Source organism: Rhamphochromis sp. 'chilingali' (assembly GCF_963969265.1).
Source record: "Rhamphochromis sp. 'chilingali' genome assembly, chromosome: 7".
NCBI classification, from domain to species: Eukaryota; Metazoa; Chordata; class Actinopteri; order Cichliformes; family Cichlidae; genus Rhamphochromis; species Rhamphochromis sp. 'chilingali'.
In genome coordinates this window covers 4327421-4344058 of record NC_137934.1, presented here as the reverse complement: position 1 = coordinate 4344058, position 16638 = coordinate 4327421, and the positions used below count along the sequence as shown (strand labels likewise).

General features: G+C 38.3%; 1 protein-coding gene across 1 annotated transcript; it reads left to right on the top strand.

The window, feature by feature from the left end:
- Nucleotides 1-2319: 2319 nt before the first annotated feature.
- On the top strand, nt 2320-14785 carry LOC308399799 (mucin-19-like; the record flags this gene model as incomplete). The annotated part of the gene is made up of 27 exons (XM_080887231.1): nt 2320-2359; nt 4786-5011; nt 5531-5660; nt 5765-5828; nt 7502-7584; nt 7769-7964; nt 8141-8266; nt 8362-8482; nt 8603-8738; nt 8827-8904; nt 8994-9063; nt 9166-9303; nt 9796-9945; nt 10096-10190; nt 10419-10551; nt 10692-10935; nt 11069-11109; nt 11232-11320; nt 11467-11621; nt 11696-11834; nt 12133-12237; nt 12485-12679; nt 12865-12937; nt 13044-13213; nt 13997-14153; nt 14452-14556; nt 14640-14785. The coding sequence occupies 27 exons, from the start codon at nt 2320-2322 to the stop codon at nt 14783-14785; spliced, it is 3405 nt and encodes a 1134-aa protein (XP_080743357.1).
- Nucleotides 14786-16638: the final 1853 nt, after the last annotated feature.

The window sequence follows — 16638 nt, the reverse complement described above, 5'->3', positions numbered from 1 at the left end:
GGTTGGGATGAGAGAAGGAGGACAGGATAAAAGACATGCTGTGGAAGAGAGACAGAGGTTAATAACAGATATGATTCAGTGCAGAGAGGTCTATGCAATGAGTGAGAAAGGTGACTGAAGAAGAAATACTCAATGCATCATGGGAATCCCCCGGCAGCCTACACCTATTGCAGCATAACTAAGGGAGGATTCAGGGTCACCTGATCCAGCCCTAACTATATGCTTTAGCAAAACGGAAAGTTTTAAGCCACATCTTAAAAGTAGAGATAGTGTCTGTCTCCTGAATCCAAACTAGAAGCTGGTTCCACAGAAGAGGGGCCTGAAAACTGAAGGCTCTGCCTCCCATTCTACTTTTAAATACTCTAGGAACAACAAGTAGGCCTGCAGTGTGAGAGCGAAGTGCTCTAATAGGGTGATATGGTACTACAAGGTCATTAAGATAAGATGGGGCCTGATTATTTAAGACCTTGTATGTGAAGAGCAGGATTTTGAATTCTGGATTCAACAGGAAGTACTAAAAGCATGAACTAGTTTTTCAGCGTCACTCTGAGACAGGATATTTCTAATTTTGAGATGTTGTGCAAATAGAAGAAAGCAGTCTTACATATTTGTTTAATATGTGCATTGAAGGACATATCCTGGTCAAAAATGACTCCAAGGTTCCTCAAACTATTACTGGAGGCCAAGGTAATGCCATCCAGAGTAAGAATCTGCTTAGATACCATATTTCTAAGATTTTCAGGGCCGAGTACGCTAACCTCAGTTTTATCTGAATTTAGAAGCAGAAAGTTAGCGGCCATCCGGGTCTTTATGTCTTTAAGACATTCCTGCAGTTTAACTCATTGGTGTGTGTTATCTGGCTTCATGGATAGATAGAGTTGGGTGTCATCAGCATAGCAGTGAAAATGTATGCTATGTCTTCTGATGAGGTGAAGCCAAAGGGAAGACATGCTTCACCATATTTTCTAGTCTTTGGCTTTGAAATGAAGTTGGTTTAGAAACATATTTGGCGATGCTTCATCTCTTGCTTTGCGTTTGCGTGGGAGCCCCGTCAAAAACCTGTCAATTATGCTAGCAGTGTCCAAGCACTGTTCCCCCCCTGCAATGGCTCAGTGGGCCCCACACTTTGGGAACCTCTGTATTAGATAGATATGATACAAACCACTGCAGCGCAGTACCTGTAATCCTCTAACCATTCTAATAGAATTTTATGGTCAACAGCATTGAAAGGTGCACTGAGGTCTAACAGGACAAGCACAGAGATGAGTCCACTGTCAGAGGCCACATGAAGATCTTTTGTAACCTTCACTAAATCTGTACTTTGATGAGCTCTGAAACCTGACTGAAACTCTTCAAATAAGGCATTTCTCTGCAGACAATCTGTTTGACAACTACTCTTTCTATAATTTTTGACATGAAAGGAAGTTTGGAGATTGGCCTATAATTAGCTAAGCAATTTAATATTATATGGACAAAACCCTACACATTGTAACGTGTCATAATGACTTAAGAATGGAGACAAAGAAACCATGAAAACAAACCCTACTCATCACCATCAATCTTATTATTTAAATACCAGAAAGATTTGTTTTGGTAATGGTTATTAAGGAGAAAATATTAGATTAAGATGTGCACAAACGAGTACCCTGAGTTGTGCACCTTCCTTTCATTGTTTACAACTCTGCTTCTCCTGTTTCTTCACTGTGTTTCCATTTGATCTAACCAGTGCACTGTTTGCTTCCAGCAGCAAGAAATGCAGATGACAAATCGCGATAGGCTGTCACATTGCCAAGCCTCAGGTGGCAGCAGAAAATGGAGACACATGTCCTGATTTAAAGTATCTTTTCTCTGGGTATTTATTTATTTCTTTAGTATAATTGAGAAATTTCCTTCTTTGACCAAGTCTTAATTAAAAAGTTTAACTGGTGAGATCAAAAATACAAACAGCAAAGAGTAAAAAGGTGTTTGACAAAGATAACACAAATAAACACAAAATGCATTTTCTAAATAAATGTGTTTATCATGAAAGTGAAAAAAAAATCAAACCTATATGGCCCTATGTGAAAAAATTACCGTTTTTTCACACAGGTAGCACTGTGTTTTGAAGAGTTCAGGTCTGATGGTGAGGACTTGGTCTTCTCGGCATTCAGGAACAGATTCATAACACTGCACCAGTCCACCAATTAATTCACCTCCTCTCTGTAGGACAGGTCGTTATTGTCCCACTGTTATGTCATCTGATGATGTGATGCACGTGTCAGCAACGTGAACAGCAGTGGGCTCAGGACACAGCCCTGAGGGAAGCTGATGAACAGGGAGATGGAACTGGAGATGCTGTTTCCCACTTTCGCTGAACTCAGTTGGTGGGAAAGTCCAAGCTGGTTTCCGTACATTCACTCAGCCACGTTAAGATTCAGTGCTACTGAATTTTCATTGCTTGATGTCTGGCTTTTGAGGATCTTTTCATCTATTCCACTTTGTCAGGCAGGTCGTGTTTAAGAGATTTCTTGACTGAGACCAGCTGTGTCAGTCTTTCTCCTTTTAGTAATAAACACCTTCATTTACAAACTACATTTTGTGCTTACTTGTATTATTTTTGTCTACTATTTAATTCTGTTTGATGATCTGAAACATTTAAGTGTGACAAACATGCAAAGAATATAGAAATCAGGAAGGGGGCAAACACTTTTTCACACCACTGTATATGGTATTTGCACTAGAATGGATAGGCTAGCTCAAGTAAAGTTATAGAATTACAGGAACAAAAGGAAAGAATGAAGAGAACTCTATCCCCAGTCTTTGTGTGAAGAATTTTCAAAAAGAGTAAAACAGGAAAGAGACCGTAGTATTTTGAACAACCTTTTAAGCCAAGTGGCCTGGGTACCTGCAAACAGCAGAGGTGTTATTAACAGCAATTATAAGCAATCAAGAATACATTTAAATCCAGATTACCAAGTTCCAGGATCATGTGCAGATGAGGCATTGTGACTTGTCATTACATGAAAGCACAGGTCTAATACGTAGTGGCTGTGTTTGGTTTTCAAAGGAACAAAGCTAGTCAGTGTTCCTGGTTCCACCTGTGATGAGTATGCTGTGCATATGTTAACTTGGCTAAAGCACTTAATGGAGAAGAGTGCACATTCAAAAAAAACCCCCAAAACAAACAACTTCTGCAGTTCTAACTGACTCACTAAGTACAACAGGAAGTAACTAAAAGAAAAATATATTTACCACTGAATAGTTTTGCATCCCTGCAAAACACTGGCAACCTTTTAAGAGTGTGCACTGCCTTTCACATTCTACCTGCTGGGATAAGAAAGTGACTAGACTTCTTTAAGTCCACATGACCCAAGCAGTGAAAAAACGTGTGGGTCATTACCACTAGAGGTATCAGGTTAAAACCACTGTGGGACCTTGCCTCACCCTATTACGTGACCTATTGAGGTCATCTGATGCGTGATCTGATGGACATCTCTGTGATTCTGTGGTGCTTTCCCTCCGATCTAGCAATGAAAAATAATTAACTACATCCTGGTTCATGCACTCTCATCAGTTACCAGCGCTCACTTTTCATTCTATTCTGTTTGTCGTGTATTGACCTTCAACACTGGTGAAGTTTGCCAAAAGTAGGCATCCCTCTTTGTACATAATGCAATACTTAATATCTCACCTATTAAGGATGGAGTTGACATATTGCTATTATTTAAGAAAGGTAATAAGTACCTTATTTTTTGCTGAAGGAATGAATCATGACAAAATTACCGGTTTCCAGTTTAGGAAATGTAAAAAAACCCCCCCCCACGGATTTGTGCACTTCTAATTTGTGGCACCTGCTCAACAAGGAAACACAAGATCTAAAGTCTTAAGTTTCTGCTTTTTAGCTTGTTTGTGAACCAATTGCTTTTTGGGTTCCTTTGCCAAATTCTTTGATACGCAACACTAGCAATTTCCCACAGGAATATATATCAGTACAGGGAATTGTTGAATTCTTGATGTAACCTTATATTATAGAATAATGGCATGCTTTAAATGAGCTGTTTTTTCAGCATTGTGTATTAATTTCCTTGTTATCACATAATGACCATATTTTCTTTGAAATTTTTAGTTTCCTGGTAAAGAAGCAGGTGTGTGCATGTTAGTTCACACATCCCTGTGGTGGTGGTGATTCATGCAGTGTGTGTGTATGTATGGTCGTTGCATATATAAGGGACGGAGTGGGGTGGTTGGGCACATCCTCCTGGTTGCACTTGCACAGAAAGAAGAAAATGACCCCTCAGCAATGGATGCTGTCTGTCTGTTTTTTACTGGTCTCAGGTACCATGCATTTATTTATATATTTTGAATATTAATTAATTATTTTAAGCAGAATAAGTAACAAATCAAAGCAGTGTAAATATTTGTTATATATTGATTTCATGCATTACTATGGTTTTCCTTCTTATCTTAGAAAAACATTACAGAAAAAATGTTGATGTATACTGTCCTGTCTACAGTATGATGCACTGTATTTTCATATTTACAAGGAGTTTTCCTTGTAATTGAATGTTGTTGTTAAAGTGTTATTACATTGTCTTTTTTCCTTACCTCTCAGTTTTTGGGACCGGTGGATCAGTGACAACAAAAGAAACTCAGAAATGTGAGTATAAGTCAGTGTCGTCGCTTGATAACTTAATTTTAGAGAGTCAATCCTTTTTACAGTAATTACACAGTCTTCATTACTTTACTTGGTCCCTTGTCCATCTCTGAACGATAAATTTGTAAGCAACTTAACTTTGCCATGATCAGTTACTTGCAGGACGTATGGCAGTGGAGTCGTCCAGCCCTTCAAAGGCCTGGGTTACTACGTGAGGTCCAATTGCCCGTTCACTCTCACCCGCTTCACCCACAATCGTGTGGAATACGACATAACCATACGGCGAGGAGACAGCGGGCTGCTGGTTCAAGTCGAGATCACAATGAACAAAGTCCGGACTGTTCTGCAGAATGGAAGCATCCTGGTGGAGAAGAAAAGGTTTGTCCTCAAATATGGATCCACTAAGTTAGTGCTTCATTTGAAGAAAACTGCTTGACTTTGAAACCTAATACCATTTGCACGAGACACAATCTGATCCTTGTTTCTTAACATCTGATCTTAAATTACTCATTTTTTGGCTCCAGAACACCAGTTAGCGTAAGCATGTGAGGCACCAGCAAAGTGTTTTGTCCAAAGACACTTTAGTTCATTAACTCAAATGTCACTCATACTCAACCACCTAACCAAGCCGATCATGCTCGCAGGTATTTCAGCACTTCTACCATCAGTGCTAGTTCATTATTAGCGCTGGCCCTGGGACACTGTGCATTATTAAGTGTTTGTCTTTGTGGTTGAGTTTAATGAAAAAACACACGATATTCTATTCGCTAGATACTCTCACTCTCTGCAAAGGCTGTTTTGTATTATTATTTCCTGTTTTTCACTTATTTTCCAAAACTGAAGAAGTGAGACCTCCGATCATTTCTGAGCAGGTGTCCCTTGTGTATTTTCTTACAGTGTCTCCCTTCCATACGATCACACCTACCAGCATATTTTTCAGTACGGCATCTACACTAGACTGAGGAGCTCATTGCTTCCACTTTCTGTCACCTGGCATAGTGTACCTGGAGGAATAGACAGTTTGTGGGTAAGAGGATACATAATGTATGAAAGCCTAAACAAAGTCAAATGTACAGAATCTATAAATCCCTAAGAAGAATTCCTGAAGCTTCTATGTGATTTGGTGTTCAGGTGGAGCTGCAGCAAGAGCTGAGCACTGACATGACTGGACTGTGTGGAAAACACAACGTAACAAGTATGTCACCTACAGCACAAATAAACTAACAACTAATAGCTGTAGTATAAGTCTAATAACATAAGCAACAGCACAATATTGTACACAAGTGAAGAAAAGGCTGGTTTTAAAGCTTTACATACTACTGAATCTTCCCTTTTAAGAGTTTTTAATGATTTGTCTTTAGCAACTGACTCAGGTGACTGTGGTTTATTATCGTGCTTTTAGATTTAACGGCTGGTTTTGATACAGTGGATCATAAATGTTAATTTCCCGTTTGGAGCAGTGTTATGAGTGCTGTACTGCAGTGGTTCAGATCCTATTTGGCAAAGCGAACTTTCTCTTTGAAACTTGGGGAGTTTGTGTCCTCTGCTGCTTCTCTTCAATGTGGGATACCACAGGGGTCAGTTTTAGGCCTCCTTCTTTTCTCCCTATATCTCCTACCCCTTGGCTCTATTTTCAGGAAACATGGGATTTCTTTCCACTGTTATGCCGATGACTCGCAGATTTATTTCCCTCCTAAAAAGATAAATGGTTTCTCCGTAGACCCTTTGCTTAAATGTCTTGATGAAATAAGGGCCTGGATGGCTTTGAACTTTTTGCATTTTATTGAGCATAAAACAGTAGTGATGGTTTTTTTGTGGCACTTCTGAGACCACTAAACGGATCTTGGTTCCCTGGCACAGTATGTTAAACCAATCATCACTAATCCGGGAGTTAAAATGAAGGCAGATCTTAAACTTGAAAGCCAGGTCAGAGCTGTGTAAGATCTATCTAGCTTTTGTCCTTTGAGGCAATTAGTCAAAACAAAGCCCATCTTAATAAAGCTACGCTTCTTAAAACATATTTATTTGCTGAAGCCTTTGGCACTCTTTTAAGAGGTTGACTCAATTTATTTTAACATGTTTGATTTCATTTATTTATTTATTTATTTATTTATTTATTTATTTATTTATTTATTTATTTATTTATTTATTTATGTATTTCTTTGTTTGTTTGTGTGTTTGTTTATGCTATTTGTATATGTACAGATCTTTGTGAACCCTGGTTTTATGTTAAAGTGCTTTATAAATAAAGCTGGTATGGTAATGTTGGTGGTAGCAGAAATAATTGAAATAGCGGTTAATATAGGCCTTAATTCAATAGTAATTATAATTAATATATAGTATTGGTTATGCTAGATGTAAATAAGAGGAAAATTAGGACAGTTTTACATACATTATACAACCTCGTCTCTGGTTTCCTGGTATGGACTTTTAAGCATAGTCCAGACATATTCAGTCGGATTGAGGTTGAGTCTTTGGGAAGGCCATTTCAAAAGAAGAAAACTTCTAAAAGTGAAATACTTTCTCATTCTTGCTTTAAGTAGTTTTCAGTTGCTCAACTTTGGGCCTTTGTTGCCATATGCACTTGTTTGTTCAGTGTTCTGGGCTCTAGTCTGGCCAGCACTCTGGCTGTTTCAGTCTGCAGCAATGTTGTAATTGGTACAGAAAGTAATTTGGTATTAATTTACTGACATGCACAAGACCCTACCTAACTGCTGTCATCCGTTTCTTCCAGCACAGTATGTTGCTCTAAAAATTCTATGTATCATACTTTCATGAAAAAAGATAAATACAATCTCTAGGAATATAAAACATTTGTTTTTGCATATTTTGTTCAAAGTTGAATGCACATTTTATTTGTGAAAACAGGCAACAAGCAGCAGCTGATAACAGAGAGCAAGCTTACCCAGGAAACGTGTCAAACGCGAGATCCTGTCTTTGTCACTAACCAAGTAAGCTGATGTTACAATAGTTTTTTTTCAATCATTTTCATAGTTTAAATCCACTTTTCTTTATTCGTTTGTTTTTGTTTTCATGTTTTCAGGAATCGATCAGTTATATAATCATATTGTATAAATGTTGCCGTACAAAAGATGTTAGTCTAAAATGTTAATGTTCCTCCAATGATATTTGCAGGTATGCAGAGAGTTCTTTTCTTACACTATGGAGTGTCTGCAAGTTAAAACACCATTTTATATCCAACTCTGTGAAGAGAACATTTACAGCTTTGAAAACAGCAAATACGTTCGCTGTGCTTTCTTCAAAGAGATTGCCCTGCACTGTGGAAACAAAAGCTATGTGTGGCAGAAATGGAGAGCTATAACCAAATGTGGTAGGTGATCATTTATCATCATTCTTAAAGTCTTAAAGAGGGTTAAAAGCTTCATAATAGTAGTCGCAAAGTTGTTTGTTTATGGATTTTTAAGCTTTTACGGATAAAGGATGAATTCTAACTGACATTTCATTTAGTTTCATGATGGATTTACCTTTCTGTTTTTATGAATGCAGCTGAGCCGACGTGTCCTGGATACCTGGTTTATAAAGAAGAGGGTAATGCATTTATTCCCAGCTGCTCCAACCCTAACCCCAGCTTTTCCAGCCAGGCTATCACCAGCACTTGTGTCTGTCCAAAGGGTGAATACTATGAACTGTATTTTGTTTTTTGCCTTGGTAAGTCACATGAAACTAATCAGAACTCATCATCAAAAATTTACTGAATTATATTGTAGGTAAGGTGCTTGATGATCACGCAGAAGACTTCCGCTGCGTGAGTGTGCCTAGCTGCCCCTGTGTCTTCTCTGGTAGGACTTACTTAACTGGAGACAGACGTAACACTAAGTGTCAGGCATGGTAAGTGGCCAAAAAATAAAATAAAATAATACTGGAATTTTAATACATAAAAACCCTTAACTTTAGAATCATAAAAGTGTTTAGAAGTTTTTAAAACACATTTTAAACTTTTGTCCTTAGTATATGTGATGGTGGAGGATGGAATTGCTCAGAGAATTCCTGCCTAGGCAGATGTGACATTGAAGGGCAATTTGTAACAACATTCGATGGCAAAAAATATGTTGTTCCTGGTAAATGCACATATGTGGCCTCACAGGTAAACACACAGCCTACAGCACAAATATGTGACATTAGGACGACTGTGCATGATTGTGATGCTATGTTGTTTTCATGACCACATGCAGGGCTTAAACTGGACAATAAATGTTGGATTTTCTGGGAAGCATGCATCTATACAAACAGTCGTTCTCCAGATTTTCCAGGTATATATCCCACACACTACACAAACTATCAAATCAATTAATAGTGAGGAAAAATGAGCCTGATTATGCACATCATTTGGAATTTGCAGGAAATGTACACATTCACACGCAGCATGGTTAAATTTGAAGACCAAGAAATTACTGAACTTCATCAGTCTGGTAGGTAAAAGAATGCTAGTTAGTCTGCTAGCCTCATAATATATACTGAATGGTTTCGATACATAAACACCAAATCTCTTACTAATTTCTCTCACTTTTTAGATCATGCCCTGGTTTTCTGGCAGTCCTCTATGTATGTTGAAGTCCATACATCCTTTGGTATGAAGATCCAAGTCCAGGTGTCTCCTGAAATCCAACTTTACATTACACCACCAGGAAAACACACAGGCACGATTTCAGGTTAGTACATTAGTCTACAAATACACACTAAACCTGGAATTACTTTTATCATGATTTATTTTATGAACTGTCAAATTATTGGTAAAACAGAAAAATGTTCTAGTTCAAACTTTAAACTTTATGTGATTTTTGTAGCTTAACAAGCATTTTATTCTGTCTTGAAACAACCAAGCCTTCTGCTCAGTTCTTCCAATTTGTGTAAAGATTTCACAGCAGAAATTTTGACATACAGAATACTTTTTAATTCTCAGTCACAAAAGTAAAGAAAATGCTATTTTCACTTAAATTCTCAAGCCATACCACAAAAACCCAAATATAACAGAATTCTAGAAATGGCACTTAAATTACAAGTTGTTAAATATGTGCAGTTTTCACAGCAAACATTATAAATGTTCAAATTTTCTACCATAAAAATGTATTTATGCAAACTGGAGGCTGCCAAGCAGGAAATGTTCTAAAAATCTGAGACAAAATAATAAGTCTGTCTTTCAGGTCTCTGTGGCAACAACAACAAGGACACCACAGATGACTTCACCAGCAGCAGCGGGATCATCGAGAACTCACCTGAACCTTTTGCGCTGTCCTGGAGCGTGGGCCGTTGTACACCGAACATACCGCCAACCTGCATTAATACCGACAACGGTATCAATCAGTCATATAAAGTAGACTGTCCTATAAATTCACAGATGAGAAGATGCTTTTATATTTTGTCTTTAACACACAGAAAACTGTTTTATACTAAATTGTTTTGCAAAATCATTACTTATTTTAGCATTTGATGTATTTCTGCAGAAATATTTGCTGATGAAAAGTGTTCGGTCTTGAACAACCCAGCTGGGATATTTGCAAAGTGCCATGGCTACATCCCAACTGATCAGTTCCATATGGTAAGATTGTTTTACTACTCAACCAAATCTGAAGAAACTGCTGAAGCTAACTCGTGCTGACATATTGATTTATAACTTTATAACAAGTTGAAAACTTAAACCTGCATTATGCATATAAAATTAAACCAGTTTAAGGCGAACATGTTGATCATACAGATGCATACATTTTTGTTTGACTCATTACCCCGGTGCATATTTCTACTCCACTCTTCGACTATATTTTTACAGGCTTGCATCCTAAGAACTTGTAACTGTGGTACCAATTTGGTCCAGTGCTTGTGTGTTGCTCTGGGCAACTATGCCAAAGCATGTGCCAGTCTTGGAGTTGAACTTGGTGACTGGAGGAAGGCTACCAACTGCTGTAAGCATTTAAAAATGCAAATATGTTTTCCTTTTACTGCACACGACTTATAGTCTTATGTAGGCAGTTTCTGCCTTGTTTTTGCAGGATGCATTGTATAAGCAGATTATTAAATGTGAATCAAAATATTTTTGTCACAGCACTGACATGTGAAAAGAACCAAGAGTTCTCCTACAATGTGCGAGCTTGCAACCATACATGCCGCTCCCTGTCTGCTCCTGATCCTCGCTGTGGGCAGGAAGACGCTCCCGTGGAGGGCTGTGGCTGCCCAGAAGGAACCCACCTGAACCAAGGACAAATCTGTACACCAAAGACTGAATGTGTATGCCATCATCACGGCGGTATAACGCCACCAGGGCCTGTTGTTATCGATGGACGACAGTGGTGAGTTGATCATTAAAGATTTTTTTAAGGAATTTCAAATTGATCAAATACATTTTGTATTAGCATGAAACTGATGGTGTATGATAAATACAATGGTTCCAGTTTTATTAATCTTATGTTGTGTTTTCAAAAGCAACTGTAAGAATGGAGAACTGCAGTGCTCCAAGGACTGTGGTAAATATATTATATTTTTGTACTAGACATACATTGCTATATGAGCAAGAGTCACGGCAGTAAACATATTATTATATCAAACTTTCAGAAATATATTTAATACATGAATTTGTTCGCATCAGGCTGCAGGAATGGAAAGGTGTGCGTGCACTGCTCAGAATACCCAGTTAACACAGCTCAGAAAACTTGCGACAGTCTCAGCAAACCACTGGTATGTATATTTATAATTATTACCATTTGTATGTAAATGTGGCTTCATCTTTAGTTTTTTTTTTTTTTTTAAAGGGTGACTAGTTATTAGAATAAACACGTTTGCTCCTCACAAAGGTGTAATTTTCAGGTTGGTGTGATTTTCAGGTTGCCAGTGTGACTTGTGAGAGTGGCTGTTATTGTCCTCATGATCAATATGAAGATCACCATGGAAACTGTGTATCAAGGGACAACTGCACCTGTGTCTACAGTGGTAAAGTCTTCAGGGCAGGAGAGACTGTTAAAACCAACTGTAAAAAATGGTAACGCTACTTTACCGGTTCAGTCGCAAAGTTTTGTTTTTCTGTAAACTCAGTGTTATGACTTTATCTTGCAGTGTCTGTGGTCAGGGTCAGTGGGACTGCACAGATGAGCCGTGTCCCGGGACATGTCAAGTCTATGGAAATGGACATTATCAGACCTTTGACGCTAAATGGTATCGCTTTGGTGGTCACTGCCAGTATACACTTGTAGAGGTGAGAGCCAGAAAAATCACAAAACATGAATGTGTTCACATGCATGATATAAAATTTATATATAATGTAGATATGTAAATTCTATTTTTAAAGTTGCAGATTCATGATGTAGGAGATATAAGTCATACACTTTCACAAAGTCCAGGTCTCTCTCTCTCTCTCTCTCTCTCTCTCTCTCTCACAAAAACTGTAGCTGTTGACTTTCAGTCATGGTGGTAACCATTTGTTCATAACTACAACAAAATGCATGATTTTTGACATATAATAAAGAAGTTTTAACCATGCTTTTCGATTTCAGGATTACTGCAGAAGTCAAAACGGCACCTTTTCTCTCCGAGTGGAGAGTGTGCCCTGCTGTGATGAGGCACTCACCTGTTCACGCTCCATCATACTGGACTTACAGGTAAGTGGCTCTATCCCTAAATATTCCTTGACCTTTATTTGGTGGTCATGTTATACTAGTTTTTATTAGTGTATTTTTTGTCTTACTTGGAAATGATCAACCTCAGTCAAAGGATGGTTATTTACTCAAGTCGTTCATGAATCATGGAACATAACTTGCTGCAGAATTAATGGTGTGCATTATGAGGTAGCTGCTCATATACCAGTAAAATAATCCCTTATCTTGTTCTTCTATCTTGCTCTTCCAGAGCAAAGTCACCCTTATCCTGAATGACATGAGAGTGACCAAGCAAATCCAAAAAGGCTGGACTTTGCGGCAAGATCCACTTTACACAATACACACAGTGGGACTCTATATCATAATCTCAGTACCCAGCAAAGGTCTAACTCTAATATGGGACAAACACACCCGGATCACCGTAGAACTTCATCCAGACTGGAGGGTGAGTAATAAAAATGCTAAGAAGGATTTTAAACGTGACCATTCTTGTGTAGTAGAATACTGTTATCCTCACTATAAAGCTTGAAAAGGAGAGAAGTAGAATTCAAAAATGCAGAACTGAATTAATAACATATCCACTGTGTACTTTTTATACTCATTTTCTTTTTCAAACCGTCTCACCTGCAGAACAGAGTGTGTGGCCTCTGTGGGAATTTTGACTCCAATGAGCTGAATGACTTGCAGATCAGTGGCTCAGCAGGTAAACCAGTCAGTTTTTTCTCCTTTTTTGCTAGGGGTGGTGTCTTTGCAGTGACACCAACACTTTACCTGTGACACTCAAACTAAAAACAAAACTCTGTTCTTAGTGGTTTCTAGTCCAATGGCCTTTGGCAACAGCTGGAAGGCAGCAACTCCCCCTTGTACTGATGTGACCACTGAGATATTTCCATGTGAACGCAATTCCTACTGCTCGGCCTGGGCCCAGAGGCGCTGTATGATCCTTAAAGGAGGCACCTTCAAAGACTGTCACTTGAAAGTATGTTCTTCACATTGCACACAAGTTGCTTGTGCTTGCTTAAAAATAACTACTTTTTAAGCAGAGTCGCAAAGAGAGGATTGGGACTTTTATTTTGTATACGGTGAAAATTTGATACCAGTGTTGCTGTCAAAATGTATTAGATTACAGTTTCTCTTTTAAATTTAATAAGCATTGCAGATAATTTGATTAACCTATTGAAGTAATAACATTTCTTGCTTTTACTTTCCTAACAAATGTTTTTAAACTTAAAACCCTCCTCCACAGCTTTTTGATAACAATTGTAATGCAAACATTATAATAATTTTTGAGTTCCTAGACTTAAAAGGCATTTCTAGGTGCAGCAAGGAAAACCACTTTGGTGCACATGGATATCCAGAAGCACTGCTTAGGGCAATGAAAACTAGTAGATGAAAGGGAGCACAAATTAAAAAAACAATGCTCAACATCAACAAACTGTGAACAAAAAGGAGCTTGTCGAGACCTTTAAGGCATCAACATCCAGCCTTTGATGGTGTTGCATTGAAATTTGTTCCAAAACATGCCCCTTAAAAAGGCATGTTATTATGCACATAAACTTTTCACGAGAATTTATAATATACTTTGTGGATAAAGGTTCTGAGCCACCCACACATTACAACAACCATGGAAAGCCACATGATGAAAGTTTTTGTGCTGATTTTAATGCCGGTAAAAGTTAAACATTACATCTGCATTTTTGTTGTGATTGAAGTACAACTTGCAGTCAGGTACTTCCCAACTCTGATGTTTACTGATCCTCAGGTGGATCCAGAGCCCTACTACCATGCCTGTGTGCAGGAATCCTGCTCTTGTGAGTTTGAAGGGAAATTCCTGGGTTTCTGCACAGCTGTGGCAGCTTATGCAGAGGCCTGCAGTGACCAGGACGTCTGCATAGATTGGAGGACACCTGATATGTGCCGTAAGTTTTAAGCTTTTTCCCCACATAAGGTGTGCATGTCGTCAGCCAATCATCAGTCCAGCTTATATAAATTCTTTTCTGTGCTTCAGTTCTTGCCAACACACACCCTGCATTGCTTAATGTTAAATTCAGTTTTATTTTATTGTATTTTAGTTATTGTCAATATACTCATGAGCGACAATAGATATGGCACTATCAAAGGATATGTACAACAATCTGCATGATGCGATCAATGTTTTTTGAAGGTTACAAAACACTGAATACAACAAAACATAAACTGTGATAATTTACATCTTAGCCGTCTACTGTGACTACTACAATGAAAAGGGCCAGTGTAGCTGGCATTATGAAGCCTGTGGTAGGATTCTGACCTGTGGCAAAGACTTCACTCAGAAGCTGGAAGGTAACCAATGTTTCTCAGTTATAGTCTAACATGTTAAAGTTCAGCTTGCACAAACAACTGAGTATATTTACTTTTTGGAAAAGGCTGCTACCCCAGATGTCCAAAGGAAAAGCCATACTATGATGAGAATACTGGTGATTGTACCACATTGAGGAACTGCTCTTGTTATTTTAATGACACGACTGTACGACCTGGACAAGTGGTGAAAATAAACTCTTTTGAATGGTAAGTTGACACATTCACAATATATATGGCATGCAAATATCTACATTTTCCATGCAATTGTCATGAAGTTGTGTTGTTAGTTACACTGACGGCTGGTTATTTCTTACTCTCCTATTTTATTCAGCTCCTGTGAAAATGGAACAATTAAATGCCGTAAGTATAAAAAATACATTCATGTGTGTACTATACGTGGCCGATAAAACAATTCATTTTCAATTCTAACTCACAACATATTGGTGCTTGTTCAGGACTCCTGACCAATCAGGGCTATGAGATAGTAAAAGCACAGGGAGCAACATAACTTGGCTAGTTGTAGAAAAACATGTTATCCACATTTTGAAAAGAGAATTTGGATTTTCATCTTCAACTAGATTTGTCACCATTTCCTTGGTAACCATGAGTGACATTACATTACAAACCAGCAGAGAAAATTTGTCTCTATTTCAGACATTGTGCGACTACTATTTAAATCTATCAAATTATCTTCTATGCTGAAATACAAAGTAATACCCAGCATGTTAAAATGTGATGTGTATGGGATCAATTGTGTCTACATGTGAGGAGTTGGGAGTGATAATGGGTAAAAAACGTTAGTGAAGGCAAACATATGTAATGTAATGATAGAGAATACAAGGAAATATTATTGAAATTTATTATTATTTTTAAATAATATGTGCTTTTATGGATCCTTCTTTTAATAATTGCACTTATTATCAATTTTAATTCAACAGCACTTCCGCCCACAACTACCACCACACTAATAACATCTCTCAAAACAACTGCTTCAACTACAAGTGAAACAACTACTACTACTACTACACCAGTGATTACCACTACCACAGTCTCAACTACCCCTGAAACATGGTCGACACCCACTGCTACCTCTCTACTAACTTCATCTACTAGAAAAACATGGTCAACAATGCCCTCCACTTCTGCTATATTAACAACTCCTGTGCCAACAACTACAGCTACTTCAACTACTACTGTAACATGGTCCCCCACCACCTCTGAACCAAACACTACGACTACTTCAAGTACCAGCGAAACATGGTTAATAACGCCCACTACTACATCTGCAGCAACTACTAAAACTACAACTGGAACCACAGGGTCCACCACCACTGCTACAACAATGGCGACTTTTACCAGTGATCCAGTGACCGGTAACAATCGGTCATTTGAATTTTACACCACTAAACCAACAACTACTTTACCTACCACCATTACCTCAATAGCCCCTACAGAAGCTAACACAACTACAGCTACTATCAGCACACTCTCCACATCACTGTCAACTTTTTCAACATCTGCAACTCACTCGACACACCCTACAACAGTAACAGAGTCTATAACAGAGACTCCCACTGAATCTGCTAGTACAGTACTTTCAACCTCTTACCTACCTACAAGTACTTCATTCCTTAATGCTTCAACAACACGGGCCACAGAATCAGAGCCGACAAACACAGTTATATCAACATATGTCTCAACACCTCCACCATCGACAAAACATACGCAGCCAACAGTCACTACACTTCAGTCCACCAGCACCTTTGCAACCAATTCTACATCTGCTGTAACCTCAGGTCTGACAGCAATACGCACAGAAGTTCCCACTGTATTTACTACAACCACCCAACCTACTACCTCCCACTCTGAATCAACAACATCTAAATCTACGTCGCCACTGATAACTAATACTGTGACAACATCTGGACAAACAGAAATAACAGAAACAGGTGCTACAACAATGGGAAACCATAGCACTTCAGTAGGCACCACAACATTTTCATCTATTAATACAGAATCCACACCCGAAATTAATACAGGACCCCCAATCACAACAACACCACC